The sequence below is a fragment of the Salmo salar genome, chromosome ssa17 (assembly GCF_905237065.1).
Source record: "Salmo salar chromosome ssa17, Ssal_v3.1, whole genome shotgun sequence".
NCBI lineage: Eukaryota > Metazoa > Chordata > Actinopteri > Salmoniformes > Salmonidae > Salmo > Salmo salar.
The window spans coordinates 9307975-9332227 of record NC_059458.1 but is presented as its reverse complement, the minus strand read 5'-3'; the positions used below and the strand labels follow the sequence as shown (position 1 = coordinate 9332227).

Here is a 24253-nt window from a genome sequence, read left to right as displayed (position 1 = left end):
AAATGCTATTTTGAGGGGGATACAAAAAAAATGTGTGCGTGTGTTGCTTCCATTCCAGACAATATATATTTGATACCACCATTTCCTCCTAATCTAAAGTGCTCAACAACCACAGCTATATCAGGTGCTGATGGTCAACAACAGGACTGAGGCCCAGACGCAGACACTAAAATGAAGACTTTTTAGTCTGCCTAGCATAGAACCACCTCATGCACCTCATGTACGCCTAATAAGGCATAAGTGCCTCTGAAATATTAAGTAGACGCTGGGAGAGAAATCCCAACAGATTCCCGCGGCTGCCATCTTCAATCTGGCCTTAGAACAAATAGCTGAAATAGCACTCAGAGCAGCCATCTCTGAACCGTTGCTTACAGTTACAGATAGCTGATGTGCGTCCCAAAAGGCACCCTATTGGTTATGTAGTGCACTTATTTTGACCAGGGCCCATAGGGTGTGCACTATTTAGGGAATAGGGTGCCATTTGGGGCAGAGACTGGGGCTAAACCGCTAACAGCTAACCACAAAGAGTCAATATAGGCCTATAGGCTACAGCCCAAGGCTTTTTAAAGGGGCATCACCATCGATCCCGCCAGTCTGGTTGGTGTGAGTATCTACTGCTGGGATGCCCTGTATGACCTTCTTACATCGGTATTAAAAAATAGGTTTTTTTACCCTCCTCTCTTTGTCTGTCTTTCTCCCTCTCTCTCTCTCTAAGCATGAGAAAGCATAAAGACTATGGTCAATTGGAGTGATCGGTTGGTTGGCTATTAGTGTGGTCAAGTACACGTGACCGTAATGTGACCATGACTCAGTGACCATGACTTGTGAATCTGGGCAGATCAGACCTGAAGCAGTGGCCTCATTAATCTGCCCCCCCCCCTGCCCCATATACACATACACACAGTCTCCACGTCTATTGCCCATCAATTCCTCATTATAAGCGGAAAACAGCCATTGATCTGATTCCAACGGCTCCCATCTCCCCCCGGGGGGGTACAGCAGACACAGAGGATGATATCACACGCACACGTTGAACCTCTCTATTGTTACGCATCAATGGCACGTTCCCCTGTGATGAAACTAAGGGTACGTCCCAAGTGGCACCCCATTCCTTATGGGACCTGGTCAAAAGTAGTGCACGAAATAGGGAATAGTGTGCCATTTGGGACGCGACCTGGGGCACATTAGTACGGGGTGCCGTTTGAAAAGTTGAATGATCAATTCTACGGAGGAACATGCCTGCAGGCTCAACTAAATCGTCACCTTCCGTTGCCAATGAGGGCCCTGGGGCCCAAACCCAACAAAGATGACCTAATAAAAAAGGTTGGGTGGAAAATTGATCTTTGCGAAAGTGTGTGTCAGCTTTTATGGTGTGTGTACTGTGTAGGTGTGCCGTAAACGTCAATTAGTTTAATCCCACTGTGTGTAACCGATGTGAAATGGCTAGCTAGTTAGTGGGGTGCGCGCTAATAGCGTTTCAAACGGAGATGTCACTCGCTCTGAGACCTTGAAGTAGTTTTTGTGGAGCGATGGGTAACGATGCTTCAAGGGTGACTGTTGTCTACGTGTGCAGAGGGTCTCTGGTTCGAGCCCAGGTAGGGGTGAGGAGAGGGACGGAAGCTATACTGTTACATAATAAAACACTTCCAGGGCAGAGAGAGAGAGTTTATTCTTTTTGAACGTCTGTGAGTGTAATGTTTACTGTTCCTTTTTATTGTTTATTTCACTTTTGTTTATTATCTACTTTACTTGCTTTAGCAATGCTAACATATGTTTCCCATGCTAATGAAGCCATTGAATTGAATTGAGAGAGAAGAGAGAAGAGAGAAGAGAGGAGAGAGGAGAGAGGAGAGAGAGAGAGAGAGAGAGAGAGAGAGAGAGAGAGAGAGAGAGAGGGAGGGAGAGAGAGAGAGAGAGAGAGAGAGAGAGAGGGAGAGGGAGGGAGGGAGAGAGAGAGAGAGAGAGAGAGAGGGAGAGGGAGGGAGAGAGAGAGAGAGAGAGAGAGGGAGAGGGAGAGGGAGAGGGAGAGAGAGAGAGAGAGAGAGAGAGAGAGAGAGAGAGAGAGAGAGAGAGAGAGGGAGGGAGAGGGAGAGGGAGAGGGAGAGGGAGAGAGAGGGAGAGGGAGAGGGAGAGGGAGAGAGAGAGAGAGAGGGAGAGGGAGAGGGACAGCGCTAAGTAGAGAGTGGGATGCGCCTCCTTTTTTCAAGAGCGTCCTGGCCAAGATAGGCAACACCAAGTCATTACAAAAATGACAGACAAACAACATGAAAAACTACAAGTAATCTAGTAAAAACCATAGAATTCACAAGAGTATAACAAAATCAAAAACAGCTAATTAAAAACATTGACATGTCAGGGAATCAGCCTCAAGATCATTCATCAGTGATTTAAAAACACCAATCAGGACAAGTTCTTCCAGTTTAAAAGTATTTTGTAAGGCGTTCCAAGACGATGGAGCAGAGTACATAAAAGCCCTTTTACCAAATTCAGTTCGGACATATGGAACAGTTAGCAGGATAAAGTCCAGCGAACGAAGAGACGACCCACCACATTTCTGAACAATAAAAATGCTCAAATAAAAAGTTAGTAAACCCAAAATGGCTTTGTAAATAAAAGTATACCAGTGACTGAGCCTATGAGTGACTAGAGAAGGCCAGCCAACTCTGGTATATAAAGTGCAGTGGTGCGTAAGGGTTTTGCAGTTTAAAATAAATGTCAATGCTCCATGGTATAGGGTGTCAATTGATCTCAAACACTGAGCGGAAGCATTCATATATAAAATATCCCCATAGTCTAGTAAAGGCATAAATGTAGCTGATTCTAGCCTCCTTCTGGCTTCAAAAGAAAAACAGGCCTTATTCCTAAAATAAAATACCAATTTCAGCTTCAACTCTATTGTTAGTTGTTGAATATGCAATTTAAAAGAGAGGCTGTCGTCAATTAAAATTCCAAGATATTTATATGAGGTTATATGAGGTCCTGCACCCCATATCGGTATCATCCCTTCAGCCCTGGTCCCAGCCAATGGCAGACTGCATTAGAGATAACGGCTTGATATTTCACCTCAGCCATTTTTGCTTTTTTTTTCTCACATCAATCAACTCAAAAAGCCATTTGGCACCCTGCCGGACTCTGCCTGAAATGAAAGTCTGAATTAAAGTGCCACCTCAGATATGTGAAGTCTGCATAACACGGGATATTTTATTGCTGCAGCAGTGATGGCCTGTGCGGTTGAAGCTCCCTGAGCCTTTGACTCTTTGAACCCAGGGAAAGTGCTGGTTGGCCGGGAGAGGGATTCATTCATCAGTATGTTGTGGGTTATAAAGGAAGGCTGACCTTAGGTGGACCAACCGAACTCTTTACTTGAGTTCACATGCTCAGGGTCTCAGAGTAATCTACTCTCAGGAGAGACCATGGCACTGGCATAATGTGTGTGTGTGCATGTGCATGTGTATGAGGTGATGACATACAAAAGACATGGCTTACATAGAACTGTAATTGTCCATAGATTAAAGCCCTTTACAACTCTCGCAACTATATCACCTATTTACAATAAACACAGTCCATTTGTAATGTTTACATTATATATACAGTATATTCAGATTACATTTAAATAATACCCTCACTAGCTTTAAGCACCAGCTGTCAGAGCAGCTCACAGATCACTGCACCTGTACCTAGCCCATCTGTAAACAGCCCATCTATCTACCTACCTCATCCCCATACTGTATTTATTTTATTTATCTTGCTCCTTTGCACCCCAGTATCTCTACTTGCACACTCATCTTCTGCATATCTACCATTCCAGTGTTTAATGGCTATATTGTAATTACTTCGCCACCATGGCCTATTTATTGCCTTACCTCCCTTATCTTACCTCATTTACACTCACTGTATATAGACTTTTTGTTTTCTTTTTTTCTACTGTATTATTGACTGTATGTTTTGTATATTCCATGTGTAACTCTGTGTTGTTGTATGTGTCGAATTGCTGTGCTTTATCTTGGCCAGGTCGCAGTTGTAGCCTACCTGGTTAAATAAAGGTGAAATAAAAATAAAACATTTTTTAAAAGTCTCCTGCCCCTCCAGGGGTGTATTCACTAAGACCGAAACGGGCCGAAACGAGGAGGGACAAACTTGAACTTGTCCAATAAGAAACTCCTGATTTCGTTTCAAAATGTTTTCCGTTGCCAAAAAATTGTTACGGTTTCCTACGGTGTGCACTACTGAATACAGTCCAGCATTACCACTCCCTCACATCAAACCAGAAGAGGAAAAGTCCAAGTCTCCCTCCTGTCTCCTCAGTCAGACATACTGCAATGCCTAATCACTCAGGAAAGGGGAAACAACACACAGCTGCACCACAAACACTAACTGGAAGCTATTTGAACCAGTCTAAAGCACTCTGTGGGAGGAGAGGGGCCATGTCGGCCTGTCGGGCTGCACTTTGGCTTTCTCCACTTTGTTTTGTTGCTGTTTTGGACCTGAGGGCCAAGGAACACATCTTCAACAAATTAAATCTGTGTGTGTGTGTGTGTGTGTGTGTCCCCCAAATGGCACCCTATTCCCTACACAGTATAGTGTTCTCTGGTCAAAACACCATTCAGGGAATAGGATGCAATTTGGGATGTAACCTACATAAAAAGGCAATAGCAGCATTAGTGAGAAAAGGGAGTTATAGGTTGGTCTATGAATAAATAACATTGTTGATGTGGCTCTATTTTCAAATGGGGCTGTAAAGGATGGTCTTTTCTCTCTGAGGATGGGGAACAGGATGCGGAATGGATAGTGGTTGCCATGTGTTTCCCTGCCGATCACACACACTCTCACAAATGTGTGTGCATGTGCAGGTATACACGCAGAAATAAGGACATACACACACATACAGAGAAGCATGTGCACGTACAAAGAAACACACACCCACACATGCATGGGCACGCGTGGGCACGTGCACACACACACAGCTGAGTGGAAGTGTGAGAGGGCAAAGGTTGAGCTCACACACAGTCCCCTCAGGCAAATTCAAAACCAATCCACAAGAAAAGTATAGCATTTCTGAAGAGGCGTTTCAACTTTCTCTTTCTCCCTCTCTCTACCCCTGCTCTCTCTCAGCTCTCTCCAACCCTGCTCTCCACAGCTCTCTCTCTCTACCCCTGCTCTCTCTCAGCTCTCTCCAACCCTGCTCTCCACAGCTCTCTCTCTCTACCCCTGCTCTCTCTCAGCTCTCTCCAACCCTGCTCTCCACAGCTCTCTCTCTCTACCCCTGCTCTCTCTCAGCTCTCTCCAACCCTGCTCTCCACAGCTCTCTCTCTCTACCCCTGCTCTCTCTCAGCTCTCTCTAACCCTGCTCTCCACAGCTCTCTCTCTCTCTACCCCTGCTCTCTCTCTCTCTCTCTCTCTAAGCCCTCAATACAGTACCCAAAAAGGACTTGAAATACTGCTTATCGACAGTGAGCACATTCATTTTATCCGTCTATCACAGAACTGCACATGCTATCTATGACTAGTGGGATTTTAATAGAGCATTACGTTACACAAGACCAGATAAGGACATCATCAAGGACAACAGCCACCCGAGCCACATAGAAATGGGAGTTATAGATCTCCTTCTCATTGAAAGCAAGTCTAAGAAGCGGTAGATCAAATCAAATCGTTATTTGTCACTTGCGCCGAATACAACAGGTAGTGGTGAAAGGCTTACTTACAAGCCCTTAACCAACAATGCAGTTTTAAGAAAATATCCCCAAAAAGTAAGAGATAAGAATAACAAATAATTAAAGAGCAGCAGTAAATAACAATAGTGGGGCTATATACAGGGGGTACCGGTACAGAGTCAATGTCAATGTGCGGGGGCACCGGTGTCGAGGTAATTGAGGTAATATGTACATGTAGTTAGAGTTATTGAAGTGACAATGCAAAGATAATAACAGAGAGTAGCAGCAGCGTAGAAGAGGGTGTGGGGGGGTGTAGGAGTCTGATGGCTTGGGGGTAGAAGCTGTTTAGAAGCCTCTTGGACCTAGACTTGGCGCTCCGGTACCGCTTGCCGTGCGGGAGCAGAGAGAACAGTCTATGACTAGGGTGGCTGGTGTCTGACAATTTTTAGGGCCTTCTTCTGACACCCCCTTGTATAGAGGTCCTGGATGGCAGGAAGCTTGGCGCCGGTGATGTACTGGGCTATTCGCACTACCCTCTGTAGTGCCTTGCGGTCGGAGGCCGAGCAGTTGCCATACTAGGCAGTGATGCAACCAGTCAGGATGCTCTCGATAGTGCAGCTGTGGAACCTTTTGAGGATGTTTTCAGTCTCCTGAGGGGGAATAGGCTTTGTCGTGCCCTCTTCACGACTGCCTAGGTGTGCTTGAACCATGTTAGTTTGTTGGTGATGTGGACGCCAAGGAAATTGAAGCTCTCAACCTGCTCCAGTACAGCCCCGTTGATGAGAATGGGGGCGTGCTCGGTCCTTATTTTCCTGTAGTCCACAATCATCTCCTTTGTCTTGATCAAGTTGAGGGAGAGGTTGTTGTCCTTGCACCATACAGTCAGGTCTCTGACCTCCTCCCTATAGGCTTTCTCATCATTGTCGGTGATCAGGTCTACCACTGTTGTGTCATTGGCAAACTTAATGATGGTGTTGGAGTCATGCCTGGCCGTGCAGTCATGAGTGAACAGGGAGTAAAGGAGGGGACTGAGCACGCACCCCTGAGGGAACCCCGTGTTGAGGATCAGCGTGGAGGATGTGTTGTTACCTACCCTTACCACCTGGGGACGGCCCGTCAGGAAGTCCACGATCCAGTTGCAGAGGGAGGTGTTTAGTCCCAGGATCCTTAGCTTAGTGATGAGCTTTGAGGGCACTATGGTGTTGAACTTTGAGCTGTAGTCAATGAACAGCATTCTAACATAGGTGTTCCTTTTGTCCAGGTGGGAAAGGGCAGTGTGGAGTGCAATAGAGATTGCATCATCTGTGGATCTGTTGGTGCGGTATGCAAATTGGAGTGGGTCTAGGGTTTCTGGGATAATGGTGTTGATGTGAGGCATGACCAGCCTTTCAAAGCATTCAAAGCTACGGGTCTGTAGTCATTTAGGCAGGTTACCTTAATGTTCTTGGGCACAGGGACTATGGTGGTCTGCTTGAAACATGTTGGTATTACAGACTCAGGGAGAGGTTGAAAATGTCAGTAAAGAAACTTGCCAGTTGGTCATCGCATGCTCGGAGTACACGTCCTGGTATTCCGTCTGGCCCTGCGGCCTTGGGAATGTTGACCTGTTTAAAGGTCTTACTTACATCGGCTGTGGACAGCGTGATCACACAGTCGTCCGGAACAGTTGATGCTCAGTGCGAATGTTGCCTGTAATACATGGCTTCTGGTTGGGGTATGTACGTACAGTCACTGTGGGGACGACGTCCTCGATGCACTTATTGATAAAGCCAGTGACTGATGTGGTGTACTCCTCAATGCCATCGAAGGAATCCCAGAACATGTTCCAGTCTGTGCTAGCAAAACAGTGCTGTAGTTAAGCATCTGCTTCATCTGACCACTTTTTTATAGACCGAGTCACTGGTGCTTCCTGCTTTAATTTTTGCTTGTAAGCAGGAATCAGGAGGATAGAATTATGGTTAGATTTGTCAAATGGAGGGCGAGGGAGAGCTGTGGAGTAAAGGTGGCCTAGAATGTTTTTCAGTTCGGATGTCCAGAAGCTCATATCTCATAAGAGATGGTAGCAGCAACATTACGTACAAAACAAGTTACGAACAACGCAAAAAAACAAACAAAATAGCATGGTTGGTTAAGAGCCCGATAAGACGGCAGCCAACACAACTACATTCTCTGTTCTATGTGCACCATTTCTATGCTTCCCGTTGTTACATTTTGTTTGAACATGTTTTACTTTGTTTTGTACACCAGCTTCAAACAGCTGAAAATATTGCCTAAGGAAAATATATTTCACAACAATTTACATAGTAGAATGATTCTCTACACTATACCTGCTTGTTTTGTCACGTAAACTGAAATTCAGCGAACTATTCGAATTTTTGCAACCAGGAAATGGCTGAGAAATGTCTTCATAGCGCAGCTTTAAGAGAGCAGTAGGAGGCAAGGGTTGAAGCCAGGCCAGAGCAGGATGACTGCTATGAGGTCAGAGAGACAATACAAAGGCATATGATTCATATTATACATCTCTTTGAAAGAGGAAACTGACCGAGCAGGTTCCCATCTAGCCTGTAATAGCTGCACTGAACTCTCTCTCTAGTCTGTTTTCCTGTAAACTTCACAACACCATCCCTGTCTTTCTTTCAAACATTCTCTCCATTCTTTCATCCACCATGCCTTTCTCACTTACTGTCATGGCCAAAATGATAACTATGGCTAACTAAGGACACTGTTACATATGGATAACCAGTTGAAGGCAGATCTGAAGTTAAAACGATCCCTGGTCAATCTCCCTCCCTCGCTCCTTCTCCTCATCCCTCTACCATTTTTCTAGTCTAAGCATATCCAAGAGGCCTCCCTCTCTCCCTCCCCCCCCAATCCCCCCTCCTCTCTCTCACCTGCAGTCCAGTCTCTCCAGTTCAAAGTGGGGGTTGAAGTTGAGGACGATGCGCTGGGAGGGCTCCGGGGCCGTGATGACCCACTGGCAATTCTGGTGGGGCGGGTACTCCAGAGGGTAGCCTGGGGACGTGATGTACCCTGGGTCGCTGGCATCCAGGGTGTCCCCACACACCTCACCTGAGAGAGGGGAAGAGAGAGAAAGAGAGAAAGAGAGAGAGGGGGGGGGAGAGAGAGAGAGATGGTTGATACACAGACTCAAAACATCTACAAAGCGATAAGTTATCGATTCGCGAATTTGTCTTCTTATTCCATAGTGATGTAATTTGTGATATAGTGACACATGATTTGTAATAATATCTGTGTCAGAGATAGATAGTGTTCACACTAATTCTACTATAGCAACAAAATAGACAACCACGCACACATCCCTCTGCCATGCAGACAAACTAACACCACACCGTGGATCTTATCTCTCCTCCGGGAGCATTCTTTAAATGTAATTGTTGCTCTGGCAAGGCAATCTGCAAACATTAGAACACATTCCCTGATCCTATCGGCTCTCTCCCAGGAGCAATAGCCTGCCAATAGCATCGCTCGGCTGGCCCAGACAGGAAGTGACAGCAGACCACCTGTCTAGGGGTACAAGGGTTCACCCCGATTCTGTGATGAGAAGCCGGAGTAACAAAGCCTTCATTTTAGCCGTACGCCCACGCCTCACTCGCCGTTCCCTATCTCACACAAACACGCAAAGCACACACACTAACACATCGGCAGACAATACAGTGAGGCCTCTCATCAGTCATTTTACTGCAGTATATGATTTTCTGGTCATTATTATTCTAAATGGAAGGCTGGATTAGGAAGACAAAAATGTCTCTCCACAATGTTCACCATGACAACGATGCTAGGGGTGGTTAACTCTTTCCGTGCTGACAGAGGCTGCGTTCCGATTCTTTACCCTTCTCCCGAAGTGTGCACTCGTTTACTCTCCCTCATGCATTTGGTGCAAGCATAGCTGGAGGGAGTTTCCACCATTATCCCTACACCAGTTCATTCCTTTTAAATCCATGAGGGGGAGTGCACAAGTGTACACATCGGGAGAAGGGTAGAGAATCGGAACACAGCCTGACCATCTGAAAAGGAAGACTGAGTGTGAATGTTTTATGCATTTTTTTATTTAACCTTTCTTTAACTGGGCAAGTAACACTGACGATCCTGGGCCTATTGTGCCCCGCCCTATGGGACTCCCAATCACGGCCGGTTGTGATCTAGCCTGGATTTGAACCAGGGTGTCTGTAGTGACACCTCAAGCACTGAGATGCAGTGCCTTAGACCGCTGCGCCACTCGGAAGCCCAATGAATATGAGGATATGTCAATGAAAATGGCGATGACTCAATACTCCGTTTCATCTGCTTCACCTGTTCCGAGCTATGTGAGCACATCATCAGAGAAAGCAGGGAAAAAGATTGGAGGGTTGAAATATAATAGACTATTCAAGTGTTGACATTTTCAAGACTATTGTGTTTTATAAGGCATACTTAGGATTTGATGACATTTGGATATAATAGCAAAACCCTACCGTCCTTACTTGGATAGAAACTCACACACACTTATGTATACACACGTACATACATACACACACACACACACACACACACACACACACACACACACACACACACACACACACACACACACACACACACACACACACAATCCACCCACATGCCAGTCCAGCCTATCACTCAAAAACACCAATCACTCAATACTGCAGCCAAAGCTAAATAAGAAGACACCCAAAAGGAAAGAGTCTCTCCATTTCCCCTGGAGGATTCAGACAAGCAGGACTATAAAGTCTGCATATGGCGTGTTCTTCTCTCCCCACCTCCATTTCTGCATCTTAAATGGCACCCTTCTCCCGATTTAGTGCACTACTTTTGACCAGAGCCCATAGGGAATCCCATAGGGTTCTGATCAAAAGTAGTACACTACAGAGGGCAGGGGTACTCAAGTACTATTTGAGAAGGTCCAGTCACACACATTTCCTTGGTGACAAAGGTCCGGATGGATAATGTAATTTATTAGCATAAGAACAACCCCTAACCTCGCAACCCATGCGACCCCAAAGTGTTCACGCACCTCTTGTTGGCAGAGAAAATGTTGCAGTTTTTAAGTTCATTTACTAAAAGTATACACATTTTGCATGGGACAGAGTTTAAAAAAAAATGTTTTACAGCTAATTTCCTGCAATTCCACACATTCTTCCATGTCTTATGTGTTTTTATATGATACCAGGGGTCAAATCACAACCTTTCTACATTGTAGATTAATAGTGAAGACATCAGAATTATGAAATAACACATATGGAATCATGTAGTAACCAAAAAAGTGTTAAACAAATCAAAATATATTTGAGATTTGAGATTCTTCAAAGTAGCCACCCTTTGCCTTAAAGACAGCTTTGCACATTCTTGGCATTCTCTCAACCAGCTTCATGAGGTAGTCATTTCTTTCCTTCTTAACGCGTTTCAGCCAATCAGTTGTGTTGTGACAAGGTAGGGGTGGTATACAGAAGACAGCCCTATTTGGTAAAAGACCAAGTCCATACTATGGCAAGAACAGCTCAAATAAGCAAAGAGAAATGACAGTACATCATTACTTTAAGACATGAAGGTCAGTCAATGCGGAAAAGTTCCAGAACTTTGAAAGTGTCTTCAAGTGCAGTCGCAAAAACCATCAAGCGCCTATGATGAAACTGGCTCTCATGAGGACCGCCACAGGAATGGAAGACCCAGAGTTACCTCTGCTGCAGCTGCAGAGGATAAGTTCATTAGAGTTAACTGCACCTCAGATTGGAGCCCAAATAAATGCTTCACAGAGTTCAAGTAACAGACATCTCAACATCAACAGTTCAGAGGAGACTGCATGAATCAAGCCTTCATGGTCAAATTGCTGCAAAGAAACCACTACTATAGGACACCAATAATAAGACTAGACTTGCTTCGAGCAATGGACATTAGACCGGTGTAAATCTGTCCTTTGGTCTGATGAGTCCAAATTGGAGATTTTTGGTACCAACCGCCGTGTCTTTGTGAGACACAAAGTATGTGAACGGATGATCTCTGCATGTGTGGTTCCCACCGTGAAGCATGGAGGAGGTGTGACGTTGTAGGGGTGCTTCGCTGGTGACACTGTCTGTGATTTATTGAGAATTCAAGGCACACTTAACCAGCATGGCTACAACAGCATTCTGTAGCGATACGCCATCCAGTCTGGTTTGCGCTTAGTGGGACTATCATTCGTTTTTCAACAGGACAATGACCCAACACACCTCCAGGCTGTGTAAGGGCTATTTGACCAAGAAGGAGAGTGACGGAGTGCTGCATCAGATGACCTGGCCCCCACAATCACCCAACCTCAACCCAATTGAGATGGTTTGGGATGAGTTGGACTGCAGAGTGAAGGAAAAGGAGCCAGCAAGTGCTCAGCATATGTGGGAACTCCTTCAAGACTGTTGGAAAAGCATTCCAGGTGAAGCTGGCTGAGAGAATGCCAAGTGTGTGCAAACCTGTCATCAAGGCAAAGGGTGGCTGATTTGAAGAATCTCAAATATAAAATATATTTAGATTTGTTAAAAACTTTTTGGGTTCCAACATGATTCCATATGTGTCATTTAAAAGTTTTAATGTCTTCACTATTATTTTTGACAATGTAGAAAATACTAAAAATAAAGAAAAACTCTTGAATGAGTAGGTGTGTCCAAACTTTTGACTGATACTCTGTGTAAATATATTTATTTATTTTGTATTTTTTCCTGGACCCGCAGTCCGTATTGACCCCGTTCTGGTTCCGGTCCGTGGTCTGCCAGTTGAGTATGGGGGATATAGGGAATAGGGTGCCATTTAGGACGCATGTCTCCTATTGTATTCTCCAAAAGGTGTGCGGGGCTGTCAGTAGTACCACCAAGGGAAGATTAAGCCATTTGGGAGAATCCTGCTGCCTCTGCACTTTTCTGCTCCCTGAGCTGAGCAGACCATTCATGTGCCGCTAAGGAGGAGGGCGACGGGGACGGGGGGTGGAGAGAGGGATGCCAGCAGGGAGAAAGGCAGGTAAAGAGGGATAAATGAAGGGGATGAGGATGATGAGGGGGGTGAGGGAGAAGAGGGAGCGATATGGAGGGAGAGGGACAAAAAAGTGGGAGATAAGAGGGATTGAGAAAGAGAGCGGTAGAAGGAATGGAGAGCGGCAGAGGAAGGTTGTGAGACGGATAAGGATTAAGCCAGAGAAGGGAGGGAGGTGATTGAAGGGGAGGAAGAAAGACAGTGTGAGGAGGAGGGAGAGAGAGAGAGAGAGAGAAAGCCTGACGAGGCTCATTAAGACATGACCATCCCTGTGGGGACTGACCCTGGAGGAGCTGACGGGCTGTCAGTAGGATATACAGTACATGCAGGGGAGAGGTGTGTGTGGGGGGGGGTGTATGTGATAGACTGGGTACGTCTTTGTTTCGGTCCTCTGTTAGGGTGGAGAACGTGTATGTTTGTGTTTTTATGAATATACAGTGTGTTTTTCGGGGCACTATGTCTTATAGGTACATGTGTGTTTGTGTGATAAGGAGGGAGGATGAGGTAGAGAGGTAGCCTCATGAATTATTGTGTCTGTGATGGCTCAGGACTCCATCTATTCTCCACACACACACACACACACACACACACAACACTGCACAGACATGCCATAGAGACCCCAGCATACATGAACAATGTTGACATATAGTATATAACATATATGTAGCAATAAGAGGTGAGGGCAAGTGTGGGTCTACAGATAATGGCGTGTGTGTGCATCTGTGTGAGTGTGTGTGTGCGTGAACTTGGCTGCAAGCAAAATTTGTGCATTAACGTCCTCAAATCTACTGTACAAGTCTCCGTCTATATATACACAGTATCTGCATATGACTGCATATCTGTGTGTGTGTGTGTGTGTGTGTGTGTGTGTGTATATGCACCAATTTCTATTAGCGGTATTATCCACGCACTGTGGCGTCACACTTTGTGATAAGCTGCAAATGTGTAGAAGGGCCATTATAAATCTTGCCATCATTCGCTCTTTTTCTCTCTTTCTCTCCCTCTTTCTCTCTCCCCAACCTTAATTAAAAAGTGCTATCGCTTCGAGGGAGTGAATCAGGGGGACAGAGAGAGGAGGAGGAGAGGCACTATTCGTTCATCCATTCATCCCTACACAGGGGCTGTCTCCACGACTGTTTTTAATCTAACCACTCCACACAAGACTGGACAGAGGGAGGGAGGGAGGGAGGGAGGGAGGGAGGGAGGGAGGGAGGGAGGGAGGGAGGGAGGGAGGGAGGGAGGGAGGGAGGGAGGGAGGGAAAAGAGAGATTTTTGACTTTCAAAGTTCTTTACCACCTTTAGATAATATTAAAGTGTCCTGTATGGCTCAGTTAGTAGAGCATCACACGAACAACGTTGGTATCATGGATTTCAGTCCCTTTGGGGCCACCCATACAAAATTGTATGCAGAAACTAAGTCGCTCTGGATAAATACATCTGCTAAATGACATATTATAATTGATATTACTATTATATTAAGGATTAAGAAAACATTTAACAATCCTAAATGAATATGCAGCAGAAATGGTAGTTATAACATAGCCACTCAAGTGTACATGTTTAGACTGCAGTTCCAATATGAACAACACAGGTTTGGTACCCACTGATTCAGAGCGGTTGGGTTAAATGCGGAAGACACATTTCAGTTGAATGCATTCAGTTGTACAACTGACTAGGTATCCCCCCTTTTAGACGAAAGCTTCCTCTCTCTCCTGAGTTAGAACACCCATGCATGTCTCTTCATAAGAGGCTAAGTGGATTTGGCTAATCAACTAAATGCATTGGGGTGGGTACAGCAATCAATGAATCAATGGATCAATTGACCACAAGCAGATGGTTGTGTTTCGCTGGGTTTTGCTTTGCTAAAATACTGCTGTCCAGATAAATGACCTGTGCGTGCAGTGTGTGTGAGTGTGTGCACACTAAGCAGCAGACCGAGGGGCCACCAGCTAGCCGATAGGTGTATTATTTATGGTGGCCTTGTTTTTAATTTCACCCTAGTCGCCTCGTTCCAGGGGGTTGGCGTGTCCCCCTCCTCCTCCCCCCAGCCCTTCTCTCCTGGACAAGGTATTGAACCACAGCCCTTTTGGTTTTCAGCTCTTGAATGCTAATAACTACAGTCCTGAGCTTGTTCCTCCACTGCTGATGTGTTATAGGAGTCTGGGGCAGATGAAACAAGATGCTGGGGGAGAGAGAGTGAGAAGGAGGGGGGGAGGGAGAGGGAGAGAAAGAAGCGAACGAGGGAGAGAAAGAGAAAGAAGCAAGCAGAGAGAGAGAGGAGGAAAATACAGGCTTTCATTCATCTGCATTATAACAGATAGAACGGGAAACATACAGACAGTGAAGACACACTCTAGTCCTGTATGTTCACATCCATGAGTTAATTACTAGTTCATTATTACGAATGACTTAATTACACTAACCCAATCATGGGTCATACTGTTGTGGTTACATTAGGTGCATCCCAAATGTCACCCTATTCCTTATTGTAGTGCATTACTTCTGACCAGAGCTTATTCCCTCCTTTAGCCCTATTGGGCTCTGGTCAAAAGTAGTGCACTAAATACAGAATAGGGTGCTATTAGGGACAAAGACACAGACTTAAAAATAGAGGCTCTCCACGGTTAGATACATGGTCCCCCTTCTGCTCTCTGACCCCCGGTGTAGTGTTCATTTTCGCACGCCCAATATCATCAGTTCCTCTTCCTGCCCTCTGCCCGTATAACTCTGTGACCCTGCTGTTATCTGCTGTTTTGTACTCAAGCCCCTCCTGTCAAATTCTGTACCCTTCCTTCTCATCTCTGTTTAGCTCGCGCCCTCTCTCTCTGGCGTTTGTCCGGAAAAACATGCTCTTGTTCTGCACAACATCTCTGCCACTCTCCCTCTCACAACCTCCTGTCTTTCCCAAATCTCCTTTCTCTCTCTCTCATGCTGCTGTGTGTATGTACAAGATGTGCTGTTTTGAGGAGGAGAGGAGAAGGCTGGAACAGTGAGTGATTTGGCAGGCTGAGGTATCTGAGCAAGTTGGGGGAGAGCTGCCAAGGGCCCACATCTGTCTTTGATCAACGGGCACACAGGCAGCCAGCACTGCGAACAGGCCATATTGAATCTCTCTAAGGCAGGTACCAACCCATTCACACACATTCTAAGGAACAACCATAGGACTAGCCCTGTAAACCAGCCAGGGAGGAGACGCTGAGTAGGGCACAGAGCAGAACGGGAGTGAGAAACCAGACCGTGTTTTATAGCTCAGGAGAGATCTATATCAGAGAGATTCCAAAACTACAACCAAAAAAAAACAACTCTTGTGCATTAATTATGGATACAACTACTGCGACTTAAGAAGCAAGCTAGCTAGCGTAAAAATCAACACGATTCCCTGAATGGAATGGAAGGTGGCCTTTTTGTCCAAATGTGTAATCTGGTTTTAATGTTGCAGGGCGAGTGGAGAACTAACTGATTGTGTGGCGCCGCCTCGAGTTTCCGAGGCACAAGCGCGACTGAGGCACAAACCATCACCATGATTGCAAAACTAGGCTCTTGAGATAATGAGCGAGTTGCTGTTGGTGTTCTTGTTGATGTTAATGATGATGATGATGATGGTTAGTCTAACTAATATTCTTGTCATTATCCACTAATAGCAAAATACCACTTCGAGGCGCATTCTTTTGGATATATGTTATGCCTACAGACGCGTTTAGAGTTTATCATTCATTCATGAACTCAACCAAGACACACAACAACAGAGATAAAGTATGTCCGTTTTTTTTTTACTCTATAATTATTCTGGAATGATCACCCTTCAGGGCAGAGTCATTGGGCTATTATAGACTAATGTATGTAGGGTTATTCCTTTTAATTCTTCTTCCTGTGATCATAAAATTACAAAACCTGACTAACCTGAACGGCAGTGGAACTTTTTAAGATGTACCCCCATGCTATGGCAACTTCTATTAAATGGTAATTACCTCCTATTTTTTTTGGCATAATAGATTAGCTTTTGAGTATCAAATACATTTATCACCCAGTCATTTTTCATGGGTGAAATATTGTGTAATTACTCTTGGCATACGAAAAAGGTAGAATAGCAATATTGTTCTGGACAAACTGGGATTACGAATGGGAACGGCTTCATCTTTCAAGGTTGAGAGAACATTTTGTGGGAAAGGTCAGTGCGACTACACCACACATGATAGCCTACTGGTTATCAGACAATGTATATCTGATGCCATTCACCGCCTGTGTGTTGAAATTCCTGATTTGAAACAGATGGAGATCGCGCTTTGAAACCAAACGACTTTCTCCAACGCAGAGAAAAACAAGCTACCTGTCAGTCTCCAAGACGCAGGCCTAATTAAAAAAACTATGAGGTTTCAGTTTTTTTTTTTCATAGTTTAAAGCAAATTCGGAAATTAAATCACCCACAAAGTGTAGGGTCTGGTACATTCGGACACGTTTCTTGACAGCCCATGCGTTCCTGAGAACTGACCAACAACTGACCGTAAACTTACCTTGGTCTCCACAGACTCCCAGTGTTAGACAAATTGCAAGTAAAAATCCAATCAGCGATGATAGCATATCCATTTTGGCAATGTTCAATGTCTTGTTGTTTTTAAATGTTACCTCCCGGGATCAAATTAGTTGTCCATCAAGAAAATCCACACCCTTTTTTTGCAGAAAATGCAGGGACAAATGCTATTACTCCACGTAGCCTATTTTACTAAAACAAGCAACGAATAATGTTTGTTCCAAGTGCACTTAATTGAATAAAAATAGGCTAAAGACAGCGGTGAACAGCTTTCCCTCCGAAGTAGGCATATAGGCTACTTGAAAGACGCACTTTATAACTTTCATCTTCTCGTCATGACTTGAGTTATTGAGCCTCGTCGAGCAAAGTGGATGAAATAAATTCCTCTTGATTCCCCAGTTCCATACAGAGCATGTCCACTGATATGGAACCTCCGGGCTATTTCCTACAGGGTCTGATAAGCGGCTCTTAGTCTACCTCCAAATACGATTGAAGCGCTTGCCTTTCTCCCCTTCTCTCTCTCTGCTCACAGGGATTCAGGACTCCGGTCACTTACGACCACTGAGACGCAGCTGCCTGAGCTATCAACCGACAAGACGTCTTCGTATTTCGGGCAAGAATGGAGCGCAAATCATGAGAACTGTGACACACATGAATACACTATCTTCCGAAGGAGAATTCATTCCATCTCTGGCACCGCTCATCTAGTGTTTTTGTCTATAGCGGAGTGTCTATGCGCTCCAGGGGCATGCGTATGTGAGTGAGTGAGAGTGTGTGTAATAGCACTTTTGAACAGAGCAGCTATCGCATTACAGTCAACGCCTCGGCTCCACCTCCGTTGGATCGTTGATCATAGAGGGGTACGCGCACACTCGTAAAACACACAAGCGCGCGGGCACACGCACACGCACACACACACACACACACACACACACACACATGATGCCAATAGATAAGGGTTCCACAGATAACGCACACACTATAAACTCAGGCCCGGGAGCATTTCCACAGGCTATTTTCCCGAGAAGAACCAAATAAACCAAAGACAAAAAGGGGAATAAGTGGGGGGATAGAGGAAGGAGAGTAGTACATGCATTAGGGCTCCCAAGTGGCGCAGTGGTCTAAGGCACTGCATCTCAGTGCAAGAGGCGTCACTACAGTCTCTGGTTCGAATCCAGGCTGTATCACATCCGGCCATGATTGTGAGTCCCATAGGGTGGAGTACAATTGGCTGGGGTAGGCTGTCATTGTAAATAATAATTTGTTCTTTTAACAGACTTGCCTAGGTCAATTATATATATTATTAGACAACAATATATCATACAGTTGCATACAGTGTTGCGTGAGTGAGTGTGTGCGCTCCTGTATACAGCGGCTCCCTCAGCCCATTACCACAGCACACATCAAACAGTGGTTTGAGGCTTAAAGTTACATCCCAAATGGCACCCTATTCCCTATGTAAAAGGACCCTGGTCAAACGTAGTGCACTACATTGGGAATATGGTGCCATTTGGGACGCATTCAAAGTCATATGTTCTTGCTGCCTCGTGGAGGGAACCCACCCAGCCCGGCACAAAACAGCCCTACAATCAGGCTGCCTAAATACAGCCACACTGGCTTTAATAACACACAGCCTGGCCCAAAATACTCTGCTGCCTGAGAAATGCCTCTATGGTCCAGCCCAGGCAGATTCCCATTGCTTACAGTACATGAGAGGGTAGCTCTGGTCCAAGGCAAGGGACAGGAAGGCTCAACATTAGCAAGCTGCACCAATGCCCTGGACCAGAGCTAATTGAAAAGGGGCGTTACATTAGCCTGGTCCCAGATCGGTCTGTGCTGTCTTGACCAACGAACACATCTTTTACCAGGCTAATATTAGCTATATTACATGAGAGAATACTGTTTATTATCTTTGATGACGCTTTGTTAATTCTTTCGGGTCTAAGATGTTGGGGGAGGGAGGGGGTGCTAAACTGTTTTAAGATGGTGATACTATGTGTCACAAAAAATATATGTAAAAAAAATATTGATAAAATATTGACTTTGGCCTTGACACTGAAGCCCAGAAACGCATTGAATAACACATTCATCAATGGCAAAAAGGACACTCAAAAAATGTATAATCAGAAACAAGGTTTTGAAAGTGTCTGTCCTAAATCTAGGAGATATAAAACGACTCAGGAATTATAAATATAATTTATATGTCACGACTTCCTCCGAAATCGGTCCCTCTCCTTGTTTGGGCGACGTTCGGTGGTTGACGTCACCGGTCTTCTAGCCATCGCCGATCCACCTTTCATTTTCCATTTGTTTTGTCTTGTCTTCCCAGACACCTGGTTTCAATCCCATTCATTACATGTTGTGTATTTAACCCTCTGTTCCCCCCATGTCCTTGTCCGGAATTGTTTATTGTAAGTGTTTGTGCACGTTATGTCTGGTGTGCGTCGGGTTTTGTACCCATTTATTGATTGTTCTGTTTTCTGGTGGGTTTTATTTATTAAACTGTGCCGTTGGAAACACAGGTTTTGCTCTCCTGCGTCTGACTTCTCTGCCGCCAGTACGCACCCCTTACATTATATATACACACAGTACTAGTCCAAAGTTTGGACACACCTACTCATTCAAGGGTTTTTATTTATTTTTACTATTTTCTACATTGTAGAATAATAGTGAAGACATCAACACTATGAAATAACACATATGGAATCATGTCGTAACCAAAAAAGTTTTAAACAAATAAAAATATACTTGATATTTTTGATTCTTCAAAGTAACCACCCTTTTCCTTGATGACAGCTTTGCACACACTTGGCATTCTCTCAACCAGCTTCACCAGGAATTCTTTTTCAACAGTCTTGAAGGAGTGCCCACATATGCTGAGCACTTGTTGGCTGCTTTTCCTTCACTCTGCGGTCCAACTCATCAAAATCCATCTCAATTGGCTTGAGGTCGGGTGATTGTGGAGGTCAACTGATGCAGCATTCCATCACTCTCCTTCTTGGTAAAATTGCCCTTACACAGCCTGGAGGTGTGTTGGGTCATTGTCCTGTTGAAAAATCAATGATAGTCCCACAAAGCACAAACCAGATTGGATGGTGTATCGCTGCAGAATGCTGTGGTAGCCATGCTGGTTAAGTGTGCCTTGAATTCTAAATAAATCACTGACAGTGTCACCAGCAAAGCACATCCACACCATCACACCTCCTCCATGCTTCACGGTGGGAACCACACATGCAGGGATAATCCGTGCACCTGCTCTGTGTCTCACAACGACACAGCAGTTGGAACCAAAAATCTCAAATTTGGACTCATCAGACAGATTTCCACCAGTCTAGTGTCCTTTAGTAGTGGTTTCTTTGCAGCAATTCGACCATGAAAACCTGATTCATGCAGTCTCCTCTGAACAGTTGATGTTGAGATGTGTCTGTTACTTGAACTCTGTGAAGCATTTATTTGGACTGCAGTTTCTGATGCTGGTAACTCTAATGAACTTATCTTCTGCAGCAGAGGTAACTCTTGGACTTCCTTTCAAATCAAATCTAATTTTATTGGTCACATACACATGGTTAGCAGATGTTAATGCGAGTTCAGTGAAATGATGATACAGCCCGACAGGATGCTCTCAATTGTGCATGTTTGTGAAGGTTTTAGGTGACAAGCCAAATTTCAACCTCTTGAGGTTGAAGATGTGCTGTTGCGCCTTCTTCCTCACACTGTCTGTGTGGGTGGACCATTTCAGTTTGTCCATAATGTGTACACCGAGGAACTTAAAACTTTCCACCTTCTTCACTGCTGTGCTCCCTCTGCTGTTTCCTGAAGTCCATGATCATCTCCTTTGTTTTGTTGACATTGAGTAAGAGGTTGTTTTCCCGACATCACACTCCGAGTGCCCTTACCTCCTCCTTGTAGGCTGTCTCGTCGTTGTTGGTAATCAAGCCCACTATTGTTGTGTCGTCTGCAAACTTGATGATTGAGTTGGAGGCGTCCATGGCCACGCAGTCATGGGTGATCAGAGAGTACAGGAGGGGGCTGAGCATGCACCCTTGTGGGGCCCCAGTGTTGAGGATCAGCGAAGTGGAGATGTTTCCTACCTTCACCACCTGGGGGCAGTCCGTCAGGAAGTCCAGGACCCAATTGCACAGGGCGGGGTTGAGACCCAGGGCCTCAAGCTTAATGATAAGCTTGGAGAGTATTATGGTGTTGAATGCTGAGCTGTAGTCGATGAACAGCATTCTTACATAGGTATGTCCAAATGGGATAGGGCAGTGTACAGGCGATTGCATCGTCTGTGGACCTATTGGGGTGGTATGCAAATTGAAGTGGGTCTAGGGTGGCAGGTAAGGTGGAGGTGATATGATCCTTGACTAGTCTCTCAAAGCACTTCATGATGACAGAAGTGAGTGCTACGGGAAAATAGTCATTTAATTCGGTTATCTTTGCCTTCTTGGGTACAGGAACAATGGTGGGCATCTTGAAGCATGTGGGGACTGCAAACTGGGACAGGGAGCGATTGAATATCTCCATAAACACACCAGCCGGCTGGTCTGCGCATTCTCTGAGGACGCGGCTAGGGATGCAGTCTGGGCCGGCAGCCTTGTGAGGGTTAACATGTTTAAATGTCTTACTCACGTCAGCCACTGAGAAGGAGAGGGGTGGCCCGTAGTCCTTGATAGTGGGCCACGTCGGTGGCACTGTATTATCCTCAAAGTGTGCAAAGAAGGAGTTTAGTTAGTCTGGAAGTAAGATATCGGTGTCCGTGACGTAGCTGGTTTTCTTTTTGTAGTCCGTAATTGCCTGTAGACCCTGCCACATACGTCTTGTGTCTGAGCCGTTGAATTGCAACTCCACTTTGTTCCTATAACGACATTTCGCTTGTTTGATTGCCTTGCGAAGGTAATAACTACACTGTTAATATTCGGCCATATTCCCAGTCATCTTTCCATGGTTAAATGCAGTGGTTTGCACTTTCAGTTTTGTGCGAATGCCGCCATCTATCCATGATTTCTGGTTAGGGTAGGTTTTAATAGTCACAGTGGGTACAACATCTCCGATGCACTTCCTTAAAAACTCACTCACTGAATCAGCATATAAATCAATATTATTCTCTGAGGCTGCCCGGAACCTGTACCAGTCCGGGTGATCAAAACAATCTTGAAGCGTGGATTCCAATTGGTTAGACAAGCGTTGAATAATTCTAGTCACTGATACATCCTGTTTGAGTTTCTGCCTATAGGACGGTAGGAGCTAAATGTGGCTGTCCTCATGAGAGACAGTTTCATCATGGCGCTTGATGGTTTTTACAACTGCACTTGAAGAAACTTTCAAAGTTCTTGAAATGTTCCGCATTGACTGACGTTCATGTCTTAATGGACTGTAGTTTCTCTTTGCTAATTTGAGCTGTTCTTGCCATAGCCCTATTTGGTAAAAGACCAAGTCCATACTATCTTCTGTATACCACCCCTACCTTGTCACAACACAACTGATTGGCTAAAACACAGTAAGGAAAGAAATTCCATAAATGAACTTTTAAAAAGGCACACCTGTTCATTGAAATGCATTCCAGGTGACTACCACATGAAGCTGGTTGAGAGAATGCCAAGAGTGTGCAAAGCTGTCATTAAGGCTAAAGGTGGCTACTTTGAAGAATCTCAAATATAAAATATATTTTGATTTGTTTAACACTTTTTTGGTTACTAAATTATTTCATATGTGTTATTTCATAGTTTTGATGTCTTCACTATTATTCTACAATATAGAAAATAGTAAAAATAAAGAAAAACTTTGGAATGAGTGGGTGTGTCCAAACATTTGACTGGCAATGTAGATATACACAGTTCATTCGGAAAGGGATCAGACCCCTTGACTTTTTACACATCTTGTTACGTTACAGCTTTATTCCAAAATGTAAATGTCATATTTCAGTTAAAACATTTTTTTATATAAATTTGCAAAATGTTCTAAAAAACTGTTTTTTCTCTGTCATTGTGGGGTATTGTGTATACATAGACAATTCTTTTAAATTTTTATCCATTTTATATATTTTGACATATTTAACACATTTTTTGTGGTTGGCACAAAACTATCTTCATACTTCCATTAGTTTTTGTAAACCAGTACCATTTACCTTCAGACAAGTCACGCGACACCATCCTGTTTGTGAGAGTCAAACTGTTTGGAAGCTACAGACATTTTTTTGTGAGAAGATTGATTTTCGGGATGTCTCATGGTCTGACAAACACAGCTCTAGCTCTGCCACCTTTCACTGGCGGATAAGGTGGATTGATTTTTTAAACGGACAGATTTGGATGTTTTTTGTTGTTATGTACGCATCGGCGCATCAATCGACTTTAGGGGGTTAATCAGTTAGCGAGTCTATTATTAAGACTCAATGGGAGTGCAGTGGAGAAGTCATGTAGGACATTAGTTAAACGTTAGTTGAATGTCTGACCACAATGCCCTTGGTGCAGGTCATGTGACGTTGTGTGTGTCATGGCATGTATGTAGCCTCTGTCTGATGTCAATCTAAGTTGGCCCTCAGGCACCCAGTCATTTCACAGATTTCTAACACCCCGTCAATCAATCGGGACTCTACCTATAGCCTCAGAGGTTCCATGTCACACGTCACTTGTGATTGGCTAATTTGAGCTCCTGGGCGTCGCCCCAGACAGGCAGCCCAGACAGGCTGCCAGCCCCTTTGGCCGATGTCGCTGAATCCTGCAGTTATTTGTCAGTGTCTGTATGTTTTATGGCCCCCTACGGGTTATGCATTCTGTGTGAGCATGTTCGCCCACATGTTCATACCGTATGTACCACATGTGGTTTTGAGTGTGTGTTAACAGTTACTTACACCCTAAAAATCTATATAAAAAATTACCTAGAGTGTATATGTACACCACAACTAGCGTATGTGTGCTGTTTTTGTGTCCAGTTGTGTGTGTACGTGCATGCATGTAGGCGCCCCACGTCTCTATGAAACAGAAACAGCGTCTGTTCTGCCGAGGCATCAGGCCTTCCTCACTCAACAGCCCCCTGCCGAGAGATAGACAGAGAGAGAGAG

At 44.7% G+C, this 24253-nt stretch overlaps 1 protein-coding gene across 2 annotated transcripts in view; it reads right to left on the bottom strand.

Moving 5' to 3' along the window:
* LOC106575102 (neuropilin-2) overlaps positions 1–17973 on the bottom strand; it is a 65195-nt gene extending 47222 nt beyond the window's left edge. The window contains exons 1-2 of one of the 2 annotated variants that reach the window (XM_014151295.2): positions 17180–17973; positions 8546–8723 (exon numbers count right to left, since the gene is read on the bottom strand). In XM_014151295.2, coding sequence (XP_014006770.1) covers positions 8546–8723; positions 17180–17252 — 251 coding nt within the window. In that variant the 5' untranslated portion in view covers positions 17253–17973. The remainder of the gene's footprint in view (positions 1–8545; positions 8724–17179) is intronic. The other variant, XM_014151294.2, reaches the window with a different exon arrangement.
* Between the last annotated feature and the right edge of the window lie 6280 nt (positions 17974–24253).